This window comes from Parambassis ranga, chromosome 9, assembly GCF_900634625.1.
Source record: "Parambassis ranga chromosome 9, fParRan2.1, whole genome shotgun sequence".
Classification (NCBI taxonomy): Eukaryota; Metazoa; Chordata; class Actinopteri; family Ambassidae; genus Parambassis; species Parambassis ranga.
In genome coordinates, this window is record NC_041030.1 from 19460966 (window position 1) to 19487839 (window position 26874).

Genomic DNA, 26874 nt, shown 5'->3' on the forward strand with positions numbered 1-26874 from the left:
TGAAAGTAGCTATTTTCTTACACCTGTGACCTGTAGATTTCTGCAACGTTCAAAGCGTTCCTTGTATAAATATAGAAGTGGGCGTACTGCAGACGAGTAGAGATGAATAACTTTGGATTATGTCTTTGCGCCACTGCTCTCACAGTCGTGTCCGGCTAGCCACAGGTTGTGGTGTGAGGTTGATACATACTAAATAAAAGGTTTTTTTTTTGTAATGTAATACAATGTGTATAGAGGTTATTATAATCCGACCTCGATCGCCGTTTTGAAAACTTTCTCCTGGAGTCACAGCACATTCACTCACAAAAACAAGTATAAATTCCGTGGTTGAAAAACTATGTGGTGCTTCAGCGTTCAACAAATTCAAATCTGAATATCCAACAGGAACTTTGTGCAACATGTTGTTATAGGCTATTGACTACCTGTGGCGGCATTATGGCTGTCTTTGGCTGAGGTGTCTTATTTTCAGGAGTATCCGAAGTACCCTCCTTGCCTTTCTTCCTGGGTGGCTTTTTAATGGGAGTCTTCTTTGGTGTAGAATCCACTGGGGTCCCCTGCCCTGGAGCGTTCAAGTCCTGCTTCTCCGGGCTCTTGGCCTCAGGGGTCCCAAGGTTGGTGCTGACAGGCGCCACCATCTTTTGGAGGCTGCTCGATGTGGGCAGCAGGGGCTTGGTGGAGCCTTGCTGGATCGTTCCTCCAGAGGCCGTCCTCTTGGCTTTCTGCGGAGGTGTGGGCTTCTCCCGGTTTCCCTTCGGTGTGGAGAGACCATTGGTCTTTGTCAGTCCTGTCCCCTCATTCCTGTTGATACTTTGAGTTTTCTCCTTGAGCTGAGCAGCGAGCAGCGTGGCAGCCTCCGAGTTCATGTGAGGGTGGATGAGCTTGGGGCTCTTGGGCGGTTCTTTAGGAGTCTGCTTTGGACTGTCAGCATTCTTCTTCTCAGATGAAGAACTGTGGAAGTTACTGATCTTCTTTAGAGCATTCTGAACAACACCATTGATGTGCTCCATGTGACTGGGACTGCCGTGCTCATCCCCAGACTTCTTACCTCGCAGAGGTTTGTGTTTGCTGGGAGAGCCGTTGGCATCTGCTTCCTTCCCCTCCTGTTTCTTCTGCTGCTCACGACTCTTTTCCTTCATTTTCTGCCGCTCCTCACTCTTGGACGAGCCATCACTGGAGCTCCTCTTGTTCTCCTTTGACACTGGGAGAGCCTTAACTGCCCCCTGCTGCTCCGGCTGGGGCGGCCCTGTGGTGTTTCCGTGTATCCATGACACTTTGGGTTTGGTGGACGGGTCTGGTGGTCGCGGTTTGGGCTTACCAGGTGAAGGCGGTGGCTTTCCGTTGCGCTTGGCCTCCGGTGTAGGTGTGCCATCCCCATCCTTGCTGCTACCCTCGTCCTCCTTGGACTGCTTGGAGAAGCGGGTGATGCGGGCGTACTGGGCCGCAGCTGCAGACTCAGAGCCGCTGGTGGACCCTTCGCTGTCCACAGACTTGAGCAGGGGCTGCTCGTTGCCTTCTGGTTTGGTGATGCTTGTGTCTTTCAGGGAGGTGTACTCCCCTGCATCCTCCTCATTGGGGTCATCTTCTGGCTTCTCCACTGCCGGGCTAGGGCTCCGCTTCTCCTTGAATTCATTCATAGATTCTGTGGATCATTTATAACAGAAGGCAGTCATTAAAGCAGAATCCATTCATAGAAGAAAGTACTCCATGTGCACAAACATCCAACAAATAAAGCCCAATTTGCCAAGTCATGCTTCCAGAATAGAAAACGGTATTTTCCAGCAAACTTCCATGGAGTTAGTCACTGTTTGGATTTGTGCCATATGCTGACTCGACCATTCCATTTCCTGTTTATATTCCCCTTGTTCTCAAAGGAAAACCTGGACCCATGGCATGTGATTAAAAGCCAACTATCTCCATAATGAGATTTACAGAAGTGTGTGAGTCACTGAGCAGATTAACTTTTACAGAAACATGTACCCATGTCTGTGTGTGTGTGTGTTAAGGACCCCATGCCAAAGACAAATTGTGGATTTACGTGCGTCATTCTAGATAACAAATCTGCTTATTTATTCATCTGTTGATTCACCTTCATGAGGAACACAGTAAACTGGCCCCTCCTCCCCGCTCTCGAACGAGGAGAAGGACTCCTGGGACGACCAGGAGGACGGAGAGGCCTCCTCGGCCGCAGATGGGGGCTCGATGAAGCTGCAGTTGAAGGTGTTCTCTGGGTCGTGGTGGGCTACTGAGAACAGAAAACAAATGCAGAAGCCAAAAGGTCAGTCAGGGGGTTTTGTACCGTGTTACAAGAACAACAGTCTGTTCTCACTCAGTCTCACAGCAGAGTTGTAGAAAGCGTTGGTTTAAGTGAGTCTGCAGAAAAAAGGGGTTTTATTGGTTTTACATGTGAGCTAACAAAGGCTCCCACATAATGGCTACATTCAGTATTAATAGTTTCTGATGGCTGAAACTGGTTTTACATAGAAAAGAAAGATATTTAAATAACAGCGTATAGTATCCGCTGCTTCTTGGTAATTAGCCCTGAGATACTGCAGCAGCCACTTTCAATTTTATATCACCACACACAGCAATGCAAGAGTTGATTCTCCACCCAGAGAGATGAGAAACTGGCTCAGAACCGTTCTCTGTTGATGTAAATACACCAACCACCGCCGCCGCAGCCGCCTCTCAGCACAGAGCTGCATTTCTGACGCCACAGTGAGGCGAGTGTTGACCTGAATGTCAGCATCTGGAACTGTAACGCAGAGGTTGTTAAAACAACAGTCTCGGAACTCTGACTGTGACCAGAGTAGGGTGGACAGGATTTGTTTTTAGGCCCACAAGGATCCCCCAACCTCTAGTCTAGTACAAAAGAGGTTCATGCCACCATCATATAATAGTGTATGTACATAATTAGAACTCCAGATGCTCTAATATCAAAATTATATTTACACAAGAACAGCGTGCAGCGGGGATGATGTGTTTTTTATGGCCAACATGGAAGTTTGTTCCCTTGACAAAAGACCGTTAGGAGCAACTTAAAGTCTAAATACCAGAAGTAAAAAGCTAATGCTAAGCTATAGAACGACAGACAAATTCATCATAACTAAATCACTACTGCTCTTGCCCTTAGGAAGTCCTAAAATGCTCCATAGACTCTCTATGAACGCTGAACTGAAACTGACTAACTAGCCCATCAAGTGGTGCAATATGCAGACGTTTTTATTATGGCGTGACAGCAGTTATTATCAAAATCTGATAATAAATCTTTGAATCTTGCCCCTTCAAAAGCCACAGCAAGCACACACTGCAAAATGTGATCTGTGTCTACCTTAGAAATCACGGAGCAGTAATATCTGATCCTTCATAATAAAATCTGAGTCTCAGTGTTAGCACAGCATCATGTCATCTGCTTTTTTTTCTAGTATATGAGCTAAATAAACCACAATTGCTCTCTTTTGTCAACTTCCCTGAATCCTCTCCCTCGACCATATGTAGGTCAAGCCATATTTCCTTCTAACCGTCTCCCTCTCGCTCTCTGTGTCTTCCTTCCTCCCTCCCCCCGTCAGCTTTCTGCTGACCCTTCAGTCTCACGACAGCTGCGGTTTCTGAGGGATACTTGGGGTTAATCTTCCCATCTGGCGTGAACAGCGGAGTTTTGGCGTAGGCCGTCCTGGGCGTTAACGCGACATGACCGACCACATCAGATGCTCCTGTTTACATGCCCGATGACACATGGGTAGATCCGTTTGTTTAGACCTTAGATAAACCTTCTATGGAAGGAAAACTGCACCAGGACCCAGGCCAGGAACAAATTCTGTTGTTGTCTGACTGAAATGATGAGATCCACAGCTGGATTTTTGCAGACTTGGACTTAATAGATATAGAAACCTTGTATCACTCAGATTTCACACAGCTTTTTTAAAAGCATGTACAGTCTTCATCTCAGAGAGGCGCCTCTCACTAGTGAGTGTAAACAAAGCTTGTTGGTGAGGTTTATGGCTTCCTGTGTCCATCCATCTGGCTCACCACATGCAGCTTTCTGTTGCTTACAGTGTGTTCTCAGACAAAAAGCAGGTTTCGTCATGTTTGGCAGTTTAACATGTTTGTGAGATGTGCAGGTGCAACACGTCTACAATAAAAGAGTCACTGCAGACCAGAAATAACAGGTATTTAGACATGAAAAGGGGGACTTCCGTGCAAAGGGAGCTTGCATGTGTGATTATTTAGGAATATCCTGTTTACTACAACCTGTGTAGTGGATGTTGGGCGACAAAAAACAAGTATATGTTGTGTTTGCCCTCACCGTGCAGCAGTAGACAGAGACTCAGAGGGGCTGAGGAATGTAAAGCAGCTAACCTATGCAAAGATCTCAGTCATGTTAGTCAGCAAGCTAACACATGGGCATTTTGTGAGATTAGCTGTATGCAGCAACGAACAACTGCTGCCCTTGAAAGCTGCTTCTTCCAGACTGTGGGGCAGATCGCTCTGCAGACTGGACGCCGGGGCGATCCCTCCCTGCATGGAGGCCCGACACACAACGGGGTATTATTGACCCACCCCAGCTGCAGAGCTCCATCGCAACAGTTGCTTGCTAAGGGTAAGGGGGTAGTCAAAGGGGTTGAAGGGGTAGGTTAAAGCCGCTGGAAATGTGTGACTAAATCTCAGCCTGAATTAGCTTCTAGCAGGGCTGCGGTGAATGGCATTCAACCTACAGTATGCACAGTGGATTCAGCTCTGAAGACACAACTGCAGCTTTTCCACCTCGCTGTTGCACTTCTCAGGGTGTGAGAAAGTTTTCAGCGCATTTTATTGGGCAACTCACAACTGCACTGCAAACACATTTGCAAGTGCAGCCAAGTTTCCCTGGATAAATAAAGATGAAAAAAGCAGGTGGTGCTGCTCACAGCACTCATTCAGGATGAAGCATTTGGTCACAGTGGATGCAAGGAATGCCGGACAGACGTGAATAGAGGGGTGGGGAGTAAATATGCTTAGAATGGAATGCTAAACTACAAGCAAAGAGCCTCAGTTTTGCCAAGAGGGGAATAGGTGGCAGTGTGTTTATGTGGAGGCTAGCTATGCTAGGAGTAAATGTTGTCCTCTGTCCCCTGTTTGTCCCTGTGTCCCTTTTTCTTTTCTTTTTTTTGTCTTGCCACATCTGTTGCCAGTGACCCTGGTGTGGATAAATCACAGTTCTGACACTCGCTGGGGTAAATTTGACCACTTCCTGTTTCCAGCCCCATCGGGCCCCCTTTGGAATGTGTGTGTGTGTGGGGGACTGTGAAGCTGCAGTCAGAGTGGAGTTTCTAAATGTTGGCAGGCCATGCTTCTGTGGGCAGGCCAAGAGAAAGCAGCAAAAAATTTGGATTGGACAAACCGGCAGAGAAGGAGCTAAGTGACGGGTCTGAGGAGTTTGATGCGTCTCTGTGTCAAGAGTGCTTGAGCAATACACACCCGCTTGTATTTAAAGTGTGAGTGTAAAAGAGTGACAATGGGCCAAAAAGAAATTGACATGTGTTTCTCGTATCTTTCTGCAAAACTGCAAGACGTACGACTTGTTTAAACTCTTCATAAACAAGCATTAATGTGCCGCACACTGGGATGACTAAGGCTGCTCTGACCCTGTGTTGAATCTGGAAATGAGGCATGATGTAGACAGATTCTAGCTCAAATAATCATCTGGATAACGGAGGCACATGCTGCTCAGACATGGAAAAAGAATCCAGGTCAACATGCTTTAACTCCTTCAGCACCACTCTAACTTCAAAAGACCTCTTTTAAAAAAGCACCAAAGCCAAAGTTGTCAAAGTTAGAAAGTCAACAATCCTTTTGGTCTATAAAAAAAGTCCTCCTCAGATATTCAAAAAAAAACCCTGCACAACCTCACATCTGACGTGCCGGAACCAGGGAACATGCTCAAAATCAGGGCTCCTGGAGAGGTCATGGATGTCTTTACAATATAGGAGCTCAGATATTGGAGCTTGCTGTGGCCTGATGATTCTTGAACTATGATAAACAGTGTGTGATGAGCTTCATCACCACATCTCCTGTGCTTACAATGGAAAAGAAGAAGAGAGGGGTGGGGTGGGGGGGGGGGGGGGGTCACAGACAGATCTGTCACACACCACGAGACCTCCACATGGAGCAGCAGAGCCGCAGCATCGACCCAAACAGAGCGCCCTTTGATAGCGCATCACTCACCACCAGACATCCCCCCCTACCCTACCCTAACAACCACTGGCCTTCTTTTAATAACACAGCCTCCTCCTCCTCCTCCTGCTCAGCACAAGAAAAAAAAATGTCTTGGGGAATAAGATGATGGAAAAGAGTAAAGAAAATGGGAAGAAAAAAAAAAAGACCGAGTTTAGGGTTGTAATAATATGAACACATGGCATTTGAGAGTGCCAAGAATAATAGGGCTCTAAAACCAGCACATTCCTTTCAAATGAAACCCCACACTCGCCTGGCAGCCACCATACACTCTTCAACCCTATTCATCATCTCAGAAGCAGACTGAGGTAGCACTGAAACACTCACACTGTCATTGTCTCCACTCTGTCAAACATTTAAACGCACTGACAGCCTGTTTTTTTTTTATCATCTGAAATGTCATTAATGAAGCTAAGACGGACACGGACACACACACACACACCACACATCCAGCAGACTGTTGTACAAGCAGAAAGATTACATAAAACACATCAGCAGCAGCAGCAGCCTGCTGGCAGCCCTGCGGTGGGATATGAGAAGAGAGTTCTGGGGCTTACCGACTACTTTGGGCAGTTTCTGTCGCCTCAGTGGAATACGGGGGAGTTTAGTGCTGATTCGGCTGAATCGTCCACACAGGATCCGCTTGGCTTTTTTGCTGTTGGTAGAGTTGTCTTGGTTAGGACTGAAAAAGGGATGACGGCATGGAAATCCAAATGAATCATTCAAAAGAGGCATTTTAAACCTGGCCCTGTGCCCCTAACTTATGAGGGCTCAGGGGGGGGGGGCTGCTCAGATTTCTATTCACACTGTAATGTCAACAATAAAAGTACTTAAAATACAATTTATATGCATTTATTCATTTAACAGCCTGGTACCTGTGAGAAAAGGGTTAAGAGCAAACATTTTTCTCCGTGTATTTTTTGCATAGGAGCGGACTGTGAGGTGAAGACACCTCTCTGTCACTCACTTGTGGTCGTCCTTGTGGCGACAGAGACAGCAGCAGCACAGCAGCGAGAGCAGCACAATCAGTAAGAAGGAGACCAGGGTCCCGGCTGCGATCACACCCATCCGCTGGTTGGGCTCTGAAAAGACCAAATGCAGGGAATTCTGGGTGTGCCACGTCAGGGGACGGACGCCAGTTACAACAAATGTCTCCCTCTGTCACACTCAAACCTCCCCTGGCTTTGAATTGGGGGGGGTAGGGGTTTAAGCGTATGTCACCTTTCATAATAAAGACATCGGCCGATGTTAATAGCTGCTACTGTAAAACATCGCTACTTTAAAAATATGCTGAAATTCATAAATAATTCATGATTAAGCGTTCAGTGTTGATTTCCTGCAGACCTCCTCTTCACCACACAGCCGTCGCAGCTGATGATTTATTAGCACCCCTCCCTTTTCCTGTGGGATACACCCCGAAGATAATGACACCAGAGACGATCAGTTAAGGGGTATTTAGCAGCGACCCTTAATTCTTTTAGATATGACTGCTGGGGGTGTGCCATTACGTCCTAACAAATTTTAAAGGAGGCTAAGGTGACAGGGTCTTATATCACTCACCAAGCCGCCACCAGTCATCACGCTAAACGGCTAAAAATCCCTGCTGCCTGTGCGTGAGTGTTACACTGCTATATTCTCCATGCCTCCCTTCTCTGTCTCCAGATTTTCTGTTCTTTTCTCCATCCCCCTTTTTTCTTCTTCCTTCCTTCCCCTCTCCTCTCCTCTCTCTCTCTCTCTCTCTCTCTCCCTCTGGCTGGACAGGAGCAGAGCCAACAAACACAGCCATAAAAAGGACACCGGTTTAGGTCTGGAAACACTATCAAGGCCTCAAAAGTCTCCCTACACACATTGACCTGTTTGTTAGTACTCAATGTGTGCAGCCAAATATTAGACATATAATCCACAGGAAGCTTTGCAGTGCTATAAATTCGGGATAAATGGTTTAAAAATGAAGGTTTGCTTACGGAGATAGCAGGCGCCGGACACAGGGTCACAGTTCTTGTCATGGCAGGGGCAGGTTTGGTTGCAGTTGACGCCATATGGCCAGGCTGACAGGTCATATTGCAGCTTGAGTACAAGAGAGACAGACATCTGTTTAATGTTCATTCCAAGCGACTGATGGTGTCAATGGCACAAAGGAGGGAGAGGAAATAAGGGATAGTAGGATTAGCTTGCTGTTCCAAGCACTTTGACTTTTCTGTGATGAGAGTTTGTAAAAATGTTAACTTCTCTCTTTTTTTTAACAGTGTGCTCCAAACACAAGCTCCATCCTTCAAATTCCCAAGTGCACGACAAGCCTATCAAACCCTCTGTCACTCGTGCTGCTGCTGCTACAGCCGAGGGCATAAACATGAGTTTTTTTTAGGCTATAAAGTGTCTTATACTTACTAGATGCCATAAAATCCCGGGTCACACAGGCACTCTCCGGTGACAACGTGACAGATGCCGTTGAAACAGTGACTGCAGTTGTTCTCACAGTTCTCACCATACGTGCCGTTGGGGCAGCGCACCTCACATCTGTGATGATGATGATGATGACATGTCATTTTTAAGCTTAGCGGTATGAGTCATGGACATAATCACAGTGCAGAAAATGACACACACATGCAGTACTGTCATTATTCTGTTGTTGTTTTGTTTTTGTACACATTCCAAGCTGTGTTGTGTGTTCTCCTACCTGTCCCCAATCCAGCCGGGGTTACAGTGGGAGCACTTGCCATGAATCGGGTCACAGTGGTGCCCGTCTTTACAGGTGGGACAAACCTCCTGACAGTTTTCACCAAAGAAGCCTTTGGAGCAGAGCTGATCGCACCGAGTGCCGTTCCAGCCACGGTCGCAGGTGATGCAGCGTCCCTCTGTCACCTTGCAGGGCTGCTGGCCTTTGCAGTGCCCACACCTGGTGGGAAAACACCAAGGAATGGTTATTTATAGATAAACAGTGCTGGACATAGCACCTGGATCATGTGAAAACAGCACAGTCTGTGGAAGGTAAAGCACTTAACCTGAATTGCTTTGACATGTTGGCTGATGATTATGGGGATAATGTGATCACCAGCCCCAATGTCTCGCTTTATCATTGCTCCATTAAATTACATGTTCAGATATTTTATCAGCTGCAGCCTATCAAATCTTATATCCAATCAAAACCACAAAACCGCACTATTATACGGATCAGACAGGGAAACTGAACATTAGGCATCTGTAAAACTGCACGTTTCCCAAATGGTACATTTGCTCTCTGCCAAGTTTTTTTTTCTCCCACCTGTTCCTGCAGTTTTGACCATAAAATCCAGCAGGACATGGTTCCCTGCAGAACTTCCCACGGTACCCCGGCGTGCAGGTACACGAGCCGTCGGCCTGGTTGCACTTGCCGTGGATACACTGGCAGTACCGTTCGCACCGCGGGCCCCACAGCCTCTCCCGGCACTGGCAGCGGCCCGTGAACTGGTCGCACGGCGAGTTGTTACAGTTGCACTGGATCCCACAGTTCCTCCCCATCCAGCCAGGGGTACACAGGCAGCGTCCGGTCATCGCGTCGCACACGGAGTTGATGCTGCAGTAGCAGTTGTTGTTGCACTGGGGACCCCAGATGCCGGGGTGACACGTGCATTTTCCAGTCTCCTGGTCGCATTTGCCCTTTTGACACAGACACGCATTCTCGCAGTTAGGTCCCCAGCGGTTGTGGTTGCAGGTGCACTCGCCGGTCAAGTCATCACACTGGCCATTGGGGTAACAATTACATTTACCCTTGCAGTCGGGGCCCCAGAACTGGGCAGGGCACTCTGTGATAGGACAGATCAAGAGATGGGAGAAATTCTTGTCACATTCTTTAAGAATTAGATACTAAAAGCCTTAACAGAGACATGAGAGGCTGCAGCTACAAGCTAATGTCACTTTAATTTCACGTTAGCTTTGCCAATAAATCCAGCTGCAGCATGCAAGCTGTGGCTCTGTGGTCAAAACTATGAAGGAAAAGTGACAGGATCACCAGAATCAGTAGGATTCATTTGTTAAACACGATGAATGCCACGAAAATGTCATGCCAGCCTAGATATTTGAACAGTGTCAAACACTATTATCCCTTGGGACTTGAACCCAGCATTGAAAAATGACTTATGTGACAAAGTTTCCATTCATTTGACCTTTAAACACTATAGCCAAGAGCCAAAATATAAAAAAAACGCTGCTTAAAGAGTCTCTTACTTGTGTCACAGCTAGCTCCAAAGTATCCATGGCGACAGCGACATTCATTGGGCCTGACACACACCTCGTTTTCCTTGCAGGTGAAGTTGCCTTCACAGAGAGCTAGGATGAAAAACAATAGGCTACATTACTCAGCTGGCTTGCACAAATGAGCCATGTGACACGCGCTGATAAATGTTAGGACTGTGTGGCAGAGCACGTACGTGTCAGGCATTCATCCCCTTGCTGCCCCCATCCGCTGCAACACACCGACGCTGATGACCTGGAAAAAAAAAACAAACATTAGGAGATACAGAATGAGAGGGGATACAGTAAAACAAACACATATCAAAGCGGCAGCATCCACACCCAGCTCTCTTTGATCTCAGAGCTCCCATTGATGTGGCTGATGCTGATTTTTTGGCACGCAGGGCATCGTGAGCTGCGCACATGCTTCGCACATTGTTGTGTAATTATCTCAATATGGGTGGAGATACATGCACTCTAACCCCCGGGCCTGTGCAGACTCTTCATCTTCCCCCCAGCCTGTGCAGGGACAGTGTGAATATTCACATGAAAGTTTTTTAGGCCTGACAGGAAAGGATGGATGCGTCTCCTCTTCCTTCCACGCCTGTGACCTCTGTGGGGCCCTAGAAACACGTCAGCTTCCCCTAAATTATTGGATGGCAGTTTTTTTTTTAGGCACACGCGTGAGATCATGGGTCTAACTTCTGTATTCTTTGACTTGTTATGAAAGGAAGATGCTTTTCTGAAAAATCAGTTTAACTCTTTGCTGCACTGCTGTAGATCCTCAATGTATCATGTGAGGCTGACCCTTGTTGACCTGCAACACAAATCCAATCCATGTCAGCACCAGGAAGACGGATTGATGTAGCTCTTCTTTCACTGATTTTACATCAGTGCTGAAAACATCACAAGCTTTTGTTCCCAAATGCTTGAAGCTAGAAAACAATAAGTGTTGAAAGCATCATCCAATATCTAGGTTGTACTGCTTTCTGCAGCTAGATCCAGCAGCTGATTTTGTAATGTGACGACACACACTGGAAATACTGACAAGTGATGATAAATGCTGAACTACTTCCTGCTATTCATATGATTCAATTGAGAAAACATTACGGGCATAATGGAGAAAACAAGTGAGTGGTGAGCGGAGAGGTCACCGTAATGAATGCTGAATGCAGCCAGGAGGGCAAAATGTCAAACTTGTAGAGCATCAGGGGCCAGTGCTATGTATAGAAGGCCACTGAAGGCCGGCACAATGAAACAACATGAGATAACAGCACATGGGAAACACGCAGAGTGCGGATTTTTGGATGTATTTTTGTTGCTTCCTGTCAGTTACTGCACACTTTTACACTCAGCATCCATCCTCTAACACGCTGAGGACTCATGGAAAGAAAACACGCTGTGACGAACTTGGCTGCAGACGTTTTGTTTCTGCTTTGACCACAATGTCAAAGTGCAACAGTCCAACAAGTCTGGATGCTGCAGTCAGCACAAACACCAACAGGCTCAGTCTGATCAGTGCTTCTTATTTAAAGGTTTCTGCTTGTAAACCTAAATCTGATCATTCAAACATTTTATGAACCAAAACTTGTGCCACGAATGCTGTGTGGATCAATGAGAGCGCCCCTACAGGGCAATAAAAAACACTCCTGTTCCAGATGTACACATCTGTAAAGCTGCTTTCTTCAATGGACTCCTCCTCCTCCTGCTGCAGCTACAGCAGGGACAGGGAACACGTTATGTAGAAAAGAATTAGGTCATCGTGAAGTAGCACAATATGGGAAACTGTTGTATATGAATATGAAAAATAAATAATGTTTATAAGATTAAGTGGGAAAAAAAGTTTTCACTTTATACAGAAGTGTTTGTGTTGTAAGTTATGAAACCATTTTTCTTCATTAAAATATTAAAAAACTAAACAAGCAATCAAAACAAAACTTAAAGAATGCGGTGATGTCATTTAAAACTGACTGCACTCCTTAAAAAAATGGAGAATTAAGCGTTTAATCCACAAACAGGCTGATTTCCATAAACAGCCAGTGGAATAAAATATATTTTTTCTCCTGCACTCATGCTTACCCGGGTCCTTTGCACACATTCCTGCCTTTGGGGTTGAGTTCTTGGCTGAAAACGGAGCAAAAGCAAAGAGAAACCAGCGCAACAACAGCGAAAGAGTTCTTCACTTCCATTGTACAAGCAGCAGCATCCTTCTACACGCCGTCCTCTCTCCGCATTCCCCTTCTCCAAAAAAGTCACGGTGCTGTCCTATTAACTGCGCTTCATACACTCCAAACAACTTTTACGCACATAATCCAGGCAGATCTGCTTCATGAACAGGCGGATAGATCCCTGTGCGGATAGTTTCTGTAAAGTCTTGCCACCACCTACGCCATCAAGAAACTCTCAGCAGCGGAGCGGAGCAGCAGCGACAGCGATCCCGACCCCAGGGCTGGGAAAAGTCCTCAGATTCTGCAGAAACTTGCTGAAACTCCTGCGCTCTTTATTCCGTGAAAGGTTCCATAAGAGGTCGTAACGCAAACGGCTCCATGATGAAGTCAAACTTTTTTTGCGCAAAAAGTAAGAAAAACAAAGTCAGCGCGCCAGGAAATGCGCAAATTACTTATATTTATATAAAAATAGATATATACACATATATACAGCCGATAAGTGCTTTTGGCCTGTGTGTTTCCTCCCTGAGGAGAAGAGCTTAATCCGTAGCTTTGGTCCTCTCTTGCGCTCTCAGGAGTGGCAGGAGGGAAATTCCTGATTTGTTACTCTATCTTTGGCTTTGTGCGCCATGCGTGCGCCACCAAATTTACATAGGCCTGTGTGCGGCGGGCTCTGCTTATACTGGCCTGGGTTACAACTTTTAAAAAGTTACAAGAGCGTCAGGGACAAATTCCACAGTTTCATAAAGAACTTTATACAAAAAGTATAATAAATATTAAAGGAGGAAAAAATAAACACGGGACTGTCATTACACCGGCTCCATATGTTCTAATGTTATAATAATAAAACAGGAATTGTAGATCTATTGTAGTCTAATATTTAAAACTCACCAATCTAAACTCTAAATAATTTGAACTGATGGATGTGTGTGTCTGTGTATGGGGGGCTGATGGGAGCAGTGTAAGCACATGTGAGACAACAGCTCCCCCATCTGTTAACATGAACGAAGTGATGCTGACAGATGGAACCTGCATTCAATCCCCCTTTTTCTGTTGTTTACATCAAATACATTCAGTCCAATGAGTTCTGTGAACCGGTGGTTGCACATTACACGTGCCAGGGGGCTCCTGTTTACTCACAAAAAAAATTCTCATTTCAGCATTTGTGGATTTTGTGGATCTTCGGGGTTCTTTGAAAGCTTTCAGGGAAGCAAGTCGTACATCACTCCTCTGCAAAATGTTACGAGATGTTCATAAATGTCAGCAACACCTACGGGCCAAACTGTGATGGCCTTAAAAATGTTTTATTTATAAAAGGTTAAACATTAGACGTAATGCTTTTTGATGTCCTAAAAAAACACAGATTTGGTCCTTGAGGTGTGTAAATTCATGCACATCGTTATGCAGGAAGAGAGAGTTCCAGGCCTGGAACTGTGAGTCCCATCACTTAGACATTGTTCAAGCATGAGATTATTTGTCTTGCAAATTGTGCCAGAAGGCAGTCAGTCAGTCAGTCAGGCAGACAATCTCTCAGCACACTCCAAAGTGGAAAGACTTTCTTCTTTTTAAAGAAAGTTTCTGAAAATAATGTGGTGCAGGGATTTAAAAGATAGTGTAGCAAAGCCAAAATTGAAATATACGAGTAAGAGAAAAGTATTGCAGAAATAAAACTAGGCTAATAAGTATACTCAGTATGCAATTCGTTCTTTGAAAGTGAAATATCATATCTTAGGCTTTTATTCGGACTCATCCGGCTTGCTTTAATTATTCCTATTTGGCTTGTTTTGAATTTATTGCAGGGAGTATTGGCACATCTACACTGATTTATTTAGTCAATATGTCTCCATAATCCTGTGGGAGCATGTATATATGTTCAACAAACCTGTGCCCAGAATAGAGCCTTGGAGAATTCTGCATGTTATTTTTTTTTATCAACACTGCTGCAAATGAACGCAAAGCAGACTGTAAGCTTCACATCAATTCAGCGGAGAGCCCTGTGCAATTATGCTGCAACATGCCTGATGTCAGCAGCCAAGTATGTCTGACCAAAACTTTTACACATCAACTTATGAACTACAACCTTTTGCTGTGTAGTTTCCCTGCTCCACCTCTTCTTATGTTAATGTTATTGACAAGCAACAATGAAAAAACACAATGTTAGCCTCAGTCACACAGGTTTTACGGAAGAGGATTAGGGCCACTGGAAAAAAAAATTGTCATGACAGAAAACATTTTGATTATAATCTCAGAATTCTGAGACTAAAGTCAGAACTAGGGGTACCTGTAAGGCAGTGACTTGGTGACGAACCATGGTGGACAGATCCGGATGAAGAGATTATATTTTGAGATTAAAGTCAGAATACTGAGATTAAAGTCAGAACTAGGGGTACCTGTAAGGCAGTGACTTGGTGACGAGACCATGGTGGACAGATCCGGATGAAGAGATTATATTCTGAGATTAAAGCTAGAATACTGAGATTAAAGTCAGAACTTGGCGTACCTGTAAGGCAGTGACTTAGTGACAAGACCATGGTGGACAGATTCAGATGAAGAGATTATATTCTGAGATTAAAGTCAGAACTCTTAGATTAAAGTCAGAATTCTGAGATTAAAGTCAGACATTTCAGTGGCCCTAATCCTCTATAGGTTTAGTTGCATCTTGTTTGCTGGTTTTCACTTGATGCTGTGTCTTCAAACACGTGGATGAATTAATGTGAATCACACCCTTATTTACAGCTTTACACGCAGTAATGATGTAAATCAGAGGTTAAATAATCTAAAATATTTTAAATAGTCCTATTTTGTGTAATCTGTGTGTTGATAAATGACGTGTGTGGGCTAATGTGTGCATTTACACTGTCTTTAATAATCCTTATTAAAATACTGGGACCTTGCGTAGGGCGGAAACGTGTGTGATGACGTCACATGCTCTCCACCAATCAAGTGGCAGCTTGCCACTTGTTTACACCGCAGCGTGAGCAGCTAGCAGCAAAACCCCAAAGAAAGTCCCGCAGCGCTGCTAACTTCACCGCCGCGCTGATGTTTTATCTCAAACCCGCATCTGCTGCCCTGACCGGGGCGAGGGCGAACATTTACCTAAAGCGGGTACTTTTCAGCGGGAGGCTCCGGTCCACCTTCTCCGCCACCACCGGGACGGAGCAGCAGCAGCGGGAGGAGGAGGATGGTGTCAGGGGCCGCGGCGGCGGCAGCGCTCGGTCAGAGTGTCCCGGACAGGCCGGCAGAGGACGGGAAGACAGACCCGCCTCCGCCGCTGATGCTGGTGCTACTGCCGCTAATGAGATCTCCGTAGACTTTGAGCAGACCCAGGAGGCTTACAGGAGCAAAGACTCATTAGAGCTGCTCAGAAGTTTGGTGGTTTTCAAACTTTGTTCCTATGACATCTTGGTCGATAAGAATAAGGAGGTAAATAAGGTTGTGACATCCAAACAATTAATGTGCGAGTAAAGCAGGTATACTACGATATTGCTTACTAATCCTAGCACATTGCATGTGTTGATAACCCTGTGTTCGTGCTTAAGGATAGTTTGAACACATACCTGCAGGGGTAACAACACCCTGCTAAATTCCAAACCTCTCTGCAGTACATAACCTCAGTTATGCTGATGTATTCCACGAGACACATCAATTCCCCTTCTAAGCGAGCTATTTCATAAACCCTATGGGGGGTACAGTGTTTTAATGGACCTCCTGCATGGCAGGTCCATTCCTTCCTGCACTTATCAAATATCAATGGAATCAATAGAAAGCTCAGCTGTGGTTGTGAAAGCAAGTGGGAACAGCGAATATGAGGTTTTAATCTAATCTGGCATTACGGTGGTTTTTAGCTGTAAGGGGGGAGCTGCAGCTTTCTTCCTTTTGTTTTGCAGAGTCTGTCAGGTAGCTCTACATGCCCAGACACAGCCTTACAATGATCAGAGTCATCTAATAATCATAGGTGCAGAAATGTGCACCTATAATATGTCTCCTATGTTTCTGTTTAGGTAATGGATCTAGGTAAGAAGGTCCTGGGCCAGAAAGCCTTTGACCAGCTGATGAAGATGACATTTTATGGTCAGTTTGTTGCTGGTGAGGACCACAGGGACATCAGGCCGCTGATCCAGAAGAACCAGGCCTTCGGTGTGGGCTCTGTCCTGGACTATGGTGTTGAGGATGACATCAGTCAGGAGGAAGCACAGCAGAAGGAGATGAAGTATGAAATTTTACATGATTATTACCACATAAGATAAAAGCCACAGCTCCGAATTTAATGCTAAATTTAGATTGATTGTTTCAGAACATGATTGGTTGTGTTCCCCCTCCCCCTCCCTTCCTTCATTGGCTGGCTGGATATAATCTCTCACTTGCCAGGAATCCTGTCACATGAGCAGCACAAGGCGGCAGCTATCTGATCTGTGAGCCCGATGTAAACTTGGACGGCAGCACAAACCTTATGCAAGCGGTCTCTCTAGACAGCAATGTTCCTTCAGTCGCAGCTCTGGGTATTCATGCATTATGAGTAATTAGGACATCTCAGATTCCAAAATAAAATTTGGACATATTGGCCCATTTAAGAGTTGCTTCACAGCCAAACTGAGTAAATAATAAAAAAAAAGAGGGAACATTGAATTCTCAGCTAAAAAAAAGGAGCCTGACCTTTCATAGCTCACAGTGCATCTCTACTTTTTTAAAGGTCATGTGTAGTGAACAAACAAGGCTGTTAGGCAGTATATTATCTCCAAGCCTGTAGATATAGAGTGACAGCTGACTGCAGTATCAGCTTACACCAGACAGAATGCCCTTTATTATTGTTTTATTCCGCTATCGCCGAGTACAAGATGTCATGGCACAGCTTTGATGTACTTTGTCTCGGGGGCTCCTGCTTGGAAACATCAAATAAAAAAAAAGGTATAAGATCTGATCCTGGAAAGGTGTTTGTTTGTTGAGGGCGCACACCTTCAAATCGTGAGGCTGCAGGACAGGTCTGATCTAAGACAGCAGGGTTTTACAAGCCCTCCAATGATCTGTCAAGATAGCAACAGCGACATTAGTCAGTACCTGCAACACAAAGAAGATATAAGAAACAGTATAAGATGTAAGCAGGCTTCATCAGAGTGATAATAATGTTTTGATTCAGCTGTTTTGGTTTGATTAGTGCTGGGTTTTCTAATTATGCTAAACACGATGAAAACATCTGTCATTTTAAATATTAACAGAAAGCCAGTGGCCTAAAATAGTAAATAAACGGATCCAAAATTCGGCAGCGCCTCCTTTTTGCTAGTCCCTGATGTTTAGTATGCTTACTGTTTACTCGTCTGTTTGGTTACACAAGCTCCCCATGAGCTGCCTTATGATGGGAGGGGAATAGGTCAAGTGTGGAGTGATGCTACGACTCTTCTCTCCGGAGGGCCAGCATCAGACAGCGGGACACCCTCGACATTACGGGTCACTAACACAGTGTCAGCCCTCTGGCGTGCCGCTGCCACAAAGCCAAAATGTTTACAGAAAGAAAGTGCTAGTTCCCAAACTGAACTCCTGATGATGCAACATTGCACATTGACTTTATGCTTCTTTTTTTTTCTGTTTTAGCACGTGTGCAGAGAAGGAGAGCATAGGTAGGCGCCCTTGTTTTGTTCTCATTTGTGGATACGGCGTATGATGTAATTAGAAGTAATAGGCATGCAAATTTGTTTCCCGCCACAGGCGAGAACCACAAAGAGGCAAAATATGAAGCGCACAAACAGTTCAGCGGGGGAGCGACGGGAGTCCGCTCGTACGTCTACGCAGACGAGGCCAAATGTGACCAGCATATGGAAACGTTCATCAAATGCATCAAAGCATCTGGTAGGTAAACACTAGCTTAATGAAATCAATGACTTTACTGTATATACTGTGTATAACCTGTGTCCTGTCTGTAGGCGGGACTTCAAAAGACGGATTCTCTGCCATCAAAATGACCGCGCTAGGACGACCTCAGTTTCTGGTAGGCACTAAGGGGTGATTAAAAGGTCAGTGTACCAATTTAGCTGATACTCATGCGGGTAAGGTTTACTGTGGACAAGATTATGTTTTTGTTTTTTTTGTTAAAGCTCCAGTTCTCAGAGGTCCTGGTGAAATGGCGGCGATTCTTCACATTCCTGGCATCGCAGCAGGGGAAACATGGCGTGGAGGTGTTGGAGCAGAGACTGGAGCTGACACGCCTGCAGGTAGAGTGCCCCCTTCCCCACTCCCCCTCTTTCACTTTTGTTCTGTTGATGTTTAATTATAGTGATTCTTGTTTAACCTCTATATAACATTACTTCCAATGTTAAACACCATCTGTGCACACACCGTTGCTACAGGTGTTGCCATGACATCGCAGTGAGATCAGATCTTTGTGTCTTTGTAGGAATTTTTGACAAAACTGGGTGCAGAAGGTGATTTCTATGGCTGGTTTACTGGAAGGAAAGAGGAATCTACAGGGTATGCAATGACTGACATTTAAAATAGACATGAAACACCTTTGTGCAGATGAGAGTTTTACTCCATAAAAAATATTTGGCATGCTTAGCTTTAAAAGTCAAACTAAAGGCAGTGTTACAGTCTGACATTTCTCCAATACTTCTCCATTTTGTTTTTTCCTGACAGATACATTGACATGCTTGACTGGAACAGCCTTATTGATGACAGAACAAATGTGCCTCATCTGCTTGTTGTCCCAAATGTTAAGGTTAGTAGGGTGGAGCACCAATGACCCAGCTGCACCTGATTTAAACAGATTTTGACTAAATGACTCAATAAATTTTGAGGTATTTTTCACTTATGTTGGTTATGAGGTTTCCCACAGCAGAAAAATTGCTGTGTTAACTAGGGATGTCCTGATCCGATCACATGATCGGAAATTGGGCCAGATTACGTGATTTCAGTCTCGATCGGAATCGGATGTTATCTCCTGATCAGGACTCGGATATATATTTATAAGGGCTGTCAAAGTTAACGCCTTCTGTGCAGGGTGGTTGTGGGTCTTCTAGTGTAGGGTATGATAGTTGCCTTTAGCGCGAGAGGTCCTGGGTTTGAGACCTCGATGAGCTGCTGCGTGTGTGAAATGTGCTAGCTTGGGAAGGCTGAAGCATTTAAAGTTGGCGGCAATGCGTTGCGGGCAGTTTGGTGAAGCAGCACACGTGGAAATCCACAGATGCGACAGCGATGAACAGTCAGCGCGAAGCGCTCTGGACTCACACACAAACACGTTTTGCTTGCAATAACAGGCATATCATTTAAGTATCGGATCGATATCGGCACATACTCAAAATCAAATGATCTGGACTCGGGACTCGAGGGCAGAAAAACCTGATTGGGACATCCCTAGTAACCAGATATTACAATAAAGACACAACAGGCACACAGGGTAACACTAATCTAAGATAACAACAAAAGTAAAAATGATTCCCATCCAGTCATTTTGCCGACCTGGTACACATTTGAAAAAAACAGCGCCTGCTATATGAACTGCTCAGCTCTGTTCTGGGACAGCCGACCGGTGCATTCATTAACAGCCCGTTGTCCTCGTAGCTCGGTAAGCTGGAGCCTCTGCTGAGAAAGTTCACTACGGAGGAGGAGGATCAGATGAAGCGGATTTTGCAGCGAATGGACGTGCTGGCGAAGGTAATCTCACATCGGCTGCAGAGACTGATCGCTGAACGCTGACATGCACACGCCTGCTGGCAGCTGCGCTTGTTTGTTACCGAGCTGTAATAATCACGCACTTACAGCCCAACCAAATGTAACAATGTTTATCGGTCAAACACATATGACACCACAGTGTATGTATTTATATTTCGTACTATTTTCATCTTCAATATTTACTGCTCATTTAATGCATATTAATTAAACAATAACAAATGTGTATTTCAGGGTCACATTCACAGGTCACATTCATTAAATGGGAAAACATCCAATTAATTTAACTATGAAGACAAGTTTTTAATAATAACTAGAATAATGAATGAATGAACGTTACACACAATTAATGAGATCTTTCATGCCCCAGCATGCCTTGGAGAACGGCATTCGCTTGATGGTGGATGCGGAGCAAACCTATTTCCAGCCAGCAATCAGCAGGCTCACACTGGAGACGCAGAGGATCTACAACAAAGAACAGCCGGTCATTTTCAACACCTACCAGTGCTACCTAAAGGTCGGGACTGACGCCTAACACTTACACTTTGATCCAAAGTTGTAGCTGTTATGATAAACTAATGTTTTGCTTATGCTTGCATGGTATCTGGTTAGCAGTATGACCTTTTTTGCTCAGATACCCTCACGGCTCAGACCAGCGTTAGAATTTGTTGTAGAAGTTATATCTAAACCTGCAGGACTCAACTTCAATGGACCTCATTTTCCTTCCTGCAGGAGGCTTATGAGAATGTAACTATGGACCTGGAGCTGTCTCGACATGAAGGTTGGCATTTCGCTGCCAAGCTGGTGCGCGGGGCTTACATGTATCAGGAGCGAGAGAGGGCCCAAGAGATCGGATACGAGGACCCTATTAACCCCGACTATGAGTCAACCAACAGGATGTACCACAGGTAGGAGCTGAGCCTTTTGATCTCTTGTAGCCAGGCCAAACTCTCATTTCTTCATATGTACAGAGAATCTACCTCTATTACTGTAGCAGTCAGCTTAGAGTTAAGGATCTTGCACTCAGTAAAACATGTTTTTCTTTCTAAATTCTGGGTCAGAGAATTAAATTGGCCACCTTCGAGGCGCAAATCTGCTGCAACGGGCAGCTCAGGGATTTCATTTTTCCTGAAAAAGTGGAGTTTCTGGGTTTAACATCTTATGTCAGCAAGCTTCTACCCTGCAGGGGTTGTCCCTGTGCAGGTTAGCGGTCAGCTCCGGGGTGCGCTGTGCTGCAACAATTTTCTGACATTCCAAGATGAAGGCGTGCTCAAAGAAGCCACCCTATGGAGATCAATATGTTTCTCAAAAAAAAAAAGGAAAGAAAGGCCAATCTCAAGATCAGACATCAACACAGGACAAAGTTTGGCTGATGGGCCACTGCACAGCATGAGGTGGATTCAGAATATGCAGATGGTGGTAGAGAGCATGCATATTAACAAAGCAACGCTGGCAGGGAAACAGCGAGCCGAGCTCCACCCAGAATGGATCACTTCAGACTTCTGCTCTATGCACTCAGTGTTTGGAGATATTTCATAGTCCTACAGCACATAATTTACATGCTAATGGGGAAGATTTATTAGGTTGTAAGCCTAATATGCATACAATACTGTATTATATAGTCTTAATATGTTAAAAGTTTAATAGAGAGAAATATGGGAATTCTTACTTTGAAAACAAGGTCATGATTTTGTGAAGGGATTTATTATCCGCCCTCGTGTGTCTTTGTGTTTTTTACACAAGGTGCTTGGACCATGTGCTGGATGAGATTGCACTCGACAGAAATCCCAGTGTAATGGTGGCTACCCATAATGAGGACACAGTGAAACACACCTTGAGGAGGTACAGTTTCACTTCTTACACGCACTTATTTATTTTTTTTTTGCAACTCTGCATCTTTTTTTTTTGCCTGAGTTAATTTTGGATGCGTCTCCCCCCTCTCATTCAGGATGAACGAGCTTGGTCTCCTACCAACCGAGAACAAGGTATACTTTGGGCAGCTACTGGGCATGTGTGATCAAATCAGCTTCCCACTGGGTGAGGAAAAACACACTCTTGCATAACAGTACAATGACTAGGCACCAATTTTTCCTGCCCTACATAAGGATGATTTGACAGTTTCAGTCCAGCCTCTGCAGAAACGTTTTTTTCGCCGTCCTCCCCCTGCAGCTCTCAGCTGTTTTACACACACACACACACACTGCAGACAGTGCATGTGTGAAAGTCAGCGTGCATCCCCTGGCGTGACATATGAACTGAGACACCTCGGTATTGACCAGCCGTCTAAACAAAGCGCCGCTGCTGGCTCTCACCGCTTTGTTTGTCAGTCAGAGGCAGATGGAGTGGCGGCGGGCAGTTGTCTGTCTGAAATGGCCTTAGCTGTTATTGATGAAAGCAGACACGTGTGTGTGTCTGCTGCTTTCTCAATGGAGCAGTCAGTGCTGTATCTTTGATGATGCTTCACTGTACTTTGTCTTTCACTTCCTGCACCAAATGTGCCGTGTTGACTGTTTTTTTTCTGTTGTTCCTGCCGAGCCGCAGTTTTACTGTATCGTGTTTTGCTCATTATAGTGGATTAGTTAAAACAACATTTGTTTCAACGAATGTGAAGAGTAAGCCCTGACTAAGCAGCATCACAGTGTGTGAGCTTGACTGACAGACCAGCAGAAGCTCTCCAAATTGAAATGCAGCAAAGTGAGGATGTCTGTGCAAACGCTGCAGTCTTGGCTGATTAGAGGGATTGTAGCAATCATTCAGTGTGGGATACCAGCTGAAAGAATGTCTGGATGTATTCTCCAGAGTCCGTCTAAAGTAACCAGTAGAAGAGTTACACTTATAAATGACAGAATAGGTTAGGTGTCAGTGATTCCCAATGCATCATACAGTGGATAGCAGTCTGTAGTTGGCTGATTTAAAGGATGAGGAGGATATAGGTTCACAGTTGAGGTCTGGTGACTCACTTTGGGTGTCAGGTTTTTGAGCACATAGCTGCATACACACATTATAATTGCTAAAGTCTGTCTGTTGTGAAGCTACAGAGTAGCATTTTCTTTTGTCCTGCACTGAGAAAGGACCTGGGGCGTCTCCATATGGCCTCTTGTTGATCTCTTACATAAAGTTTAAGCTTGTTGACCACACAGACTCATCTATAGAGACATACAGCGGCTTCAGATCGGCACATAAAGGTAAAACAATCATATAGAAATGGTTAAATTTTCACACTTCCATCTACTCTAATTTCAGCCCAGGCAGGCTTCCCCGTATATAAGTACGTCCCCTACGGTCCCGTGAATGAGGTGATGCCCTACCTGTGTCGGAGAGCGCAGGAGAACCGAGGCTTCATGAAGGGTGCCCAGAAGGAGAGGGAGATGCTGTGGGCGGAGCTGAAGCGCCGACTTGCCTCTGGGGAGCTCTTCTACAGACCAGTGTACTGAAGACACTGAAGAGGAGACAGAGGAGTGTGTGTCAGCGTGTTGAAGTTTCTTTCTTTCTTTGTTATCTTCTCTGGGTGATGGCTGCTGCTGTGTCTGTCTGTTCTGTCTCAGTACATGCTTTACCCTGTCCTGGAGTTTTCCTGCTGATGGACTGTTTCTGCACTCTTTTTTTTCTGTTGTTGCTCTTCTCCACTCTGATGCTACCCACCTTCACCCCTGCTCTCTCTCTCTCTCTTTCTTTCTGTCTTCCTTTATCCGCCTCTGCATCCATAAGCATTCCTTCATTTGTTGTCTATACAGCTCTGGTATCCATCAAAGGGGCATCTTTACTGCTCCAAAAGGACTCTTTAAAATGTCAACTAGACTGGGCTGGGGTGGGCATCGTTTTTTTTTATTACCCTATTTATCTTGGAGAGGGGCGACCATAACAAAAATAACAGGCTTGATTTAAATGGAAGGGAAACGTTCTATACTTTGTGGGTTTTGGACTCTTGGAAAGCTGCACAGTACCCTGAGGAGGCTTTTTTTTTCTCCCTGTACTGTATATTTGTGTTTATGAATCAGTAGGAAGTGTCTTCCCGCAGCACACCCTCTTCTTCTTCTTCTGTGAGTGCAGTGCTTCTGTTAATGTATTTCAGTAGAAAAAGCAATATTCTTAGTCAGCGAGGTGTTACAGCACTGTGTTCAATACTCAGGAAGTGAGTCTCTTTTTAAACAGGCAGCCTTTTCACACAATGGAATAACACTGATGGAAGCTGTCCATTTAAAGTTCTATTATATGTGTATACTGTGAGAGTGTTCAGTGAATAAACACGTTGGGTGTTTGAGAGAGAAAAGAAAACCTTGATTTGTCCCACAATGGGGATACTGCATCACATCGCGTACCATTGCGTGTTACTGACTTAACTAGCGTTAGCGAGCTATTTGCTCAGCTTTGCTTGTTTTGGTTTTTATTCCGGTGACATATTCTACTTGGTTATTAATGCACAATTAGTATTTGAGTCAGAGGGTAACCAAGCGTCATAATATTGGCCCTGTCATTTTATGAGAGCAGTCAGTGCTCTGTAGACCATCATTTAATTACCCATGATGCTACGCTCAATACAGATCACAGAAATTGGATGCATTAATCATTACTCAGAAGAAACTTTAGTGGCTGTTAAGTTTTACCGAGGCAGAGCGCCACAGAGCTGTCACTGCTGCTGTATTCTATCGGTTTAATTAAGAATCAAGTCTGCTTTTGATGTAAGATGTGCCTTTGGGTATACATTTGCCAACAAATCCCCTCTTACGGGGCAGAGTAGAGTAGAGTTTCTGCTGGTTAGCGTCACTTGATTTGGAGGACACACTATAGTGTGAAAAACTCTTAAACACAAGCCAGCACGAGCTGCCAATAGATTCAGCCTGGGTTTATATTTACCTCAGGTAATGAATGTTGACATTGAATCATGCGAGACGATGATGGATACGTATCAGATTTTCTTCTTCGTGCAGCCACGTGTGCTGTGACAGGCCCACATTATTATTATTATTATTATATCTCAGGAAAAGCTTTTGTTTTCCTGTCACACTGTGGATGGATTGGCTTGCTGCAGCATTCCAGCCACCACTTAAGCTCTAATCAGGGTTTGTGTGCCAACAGATGAGCTGACAGAGTAAGGAGTACAGAGGCTTTGAGCCACACCAGGAGTATTATGTATTTTTATCTTCTGACAGCAAACTGAAAAAGATTACTGGCTCCCGGCTACAAAACGGAGAACCGGGCCTGTGTGTGCATTCCAGTCGACAGCTATAATCATATCAGGTGATGAGGTAGTGTTCTGGAGACGGGAAGTAGCAAGATTATTTTGGAAAATACAGTAGAAGGCTGATTCATTAAACAAAGGTCCAAATGTTGTCTGTGAAACCACACCTAAAACTCCTTTAGCCTCCAATTTAGTTCGACCACAACAGAAAAATCCGGGTTTGCAGTTTCAGGAGTATTCAACAGGTCAGCTGAGATGCTCAAATATTTCCGTCCGTCTGCACAGTGCCAGAAGGGAGAGCATCGACAGCAGACAGTAGACTGTATTTCCTGACATTGCACCATAATCACAAGATCATTTCTACATGGCCAGTCAGTGTGACAAGCACAGTATAACTCTGCATCAGTGAGAATGCTGCATGACATCTTGTCAATATTTTATAACAACATCTGAGGCTAACTCGGCTCAAATGTCTAACAAGGAGGAAGGGTTGTTAGCTCTTCTGCAAGACGCTGACATTTTCCAGTGAAAATAATTGGCAAGAAGGTACACAAGAAATCTTAATTACACACCAGCAAACCACAACTTTACTGCTGGAGCTAACTAATGAATGTCCCACAGATATTACTGTATAGGCTCCAGTTATATATATATATTATAATATATATATATATATATATATATATAGATATATATATATATATATATATATAATAATAAAACAATCTACGGCCTTTTTACCGGAATAATTAAGTCTTAAAAACAACAATGTGTGCAAAATTAAAGCAAAACTTATTAAATGTATTATAACAAAGCAGGAACATCCAGTCACCCCCTCAACAGTCGGTGCTGCACGTCCTCTTGAGAGCTTTAGTGCATTTATTCATGCCTTTATCATTTTTTCATGGTGACATTATTTGTTGATGAAGACTAGTTTTCCTTCATTTGTGCAGAGCAGAGAACTAAATTAGTAGCCTGAAGCTGCTTATGAATAATGTGACTCTATAAACAAAGGTTAGCTTTCTTTAAAACCTGCATGGAATTCATATGTGAGGAAGATGTTAGCAGCGTAATTTACGATGAAGAAGGGATGCTCAGATGAAGAGCTGATTTTCAGTCTGCATTCAAAGATCATACTGGACAACATTTGGTCTCTGTGGGCCACCAGCTGTGTTTGTACTGCTCATCTACATATTGAAACTATTACAGGCTCATCACCACCTGTCCTGTCAGGGCATGCCAGTAGCTATTTCCTTGTAGACAGCAACCAGAAGTGGACCTATTATTCACATTTCATGCTCTAGATTGGCTTTTTATCCTTAAACTGATCCTCCATGCAGCCCCTCTGAGCCACGTGATCCGATCTGATTGAGCTTTATCAAAGATAAGATACTATAGACGGAGCGTCACCTGTAGGATTTCTGAAGAGCCGTTTTGATTCTGTGGTAGGCT

At 44.6% G+C, this 26874-nt stretch overlaps 3 protein-coding genes across 3 annotated transcripts in view; 2 read left to right on the forward strand and 1 right to left on the reverse strand.

Moving 5' to 3' along the window:
• Positions 1-284: 284 nt before the first annotated feature.
• LOC114440796 (scavenger receptor class F member 2-like) lies at positions 285-13053 on the reverse strand. The gene is given in 12 exon segments (XM_028413299.1): positions 285-1639; positions 2087-2242; positions 6768-6865; positions 7178-7292; positions 8175-8252; positions 8255-8277; positions 8599-8727; positions 8888-9106; positions 9473-9992; positions 10414-10515; positions 10617-10675; positions 12499-13053. Coding segments are annotated over 12 exon segments (2844 nt in total). The 5' UTR covers positions 12609-13053; the 3' UTR covers positions 285-404.
• Positions 13054-15587: 2534 nt separating this feature from the next.
• On the forward strand, positions 15588-24415 carry LOC114440797 (proline dehydrogenase 1, mitochondrial-like). The gene is made up of 14 exons (XM_028413300.1): positions 15588-16010; positions 16589-16797; positions 18174-18199; positions 18288-18428; positions 18503-18567; positions 18674-18790; positions 18973-19046; positions 19212-19293; positions 20136-20228; positions 20614-20760; positions 20976-21151; positions 21987-22085; positions 22192-22280; positions 23487-24415. The coding sequence occupies exons 1-14, from the start codon at positions 15627-15629 to the stop codon at positions 23675-23677; spliced, it is 1893 nt and encodes a 630-aa protein (XP_028269101.1). The 5' UTR covers positions 15588-15626; the 3' UTR covers positions 23678-24415.
• A 2086-nt stretch (positions 24416-26501) lies between these two features.
• The window catches only part of nf2a (NF2, moesin-ezrin-radixin like (MERLIN) tumor suppressor a), a 9477-nt gene continuing 9104 nt past the window's right edge, over positions 26502-26874 (forward strand). The window contains exon 1 of the mRNA XM_028414007.1: positions 26502-26594. Within this exon, the coding sequence (XP_028269808.1) occupies positions 26502-26594 (93 nt within the window). The remainder of the gene's footprint in view (positions 26595-26874) is intronic.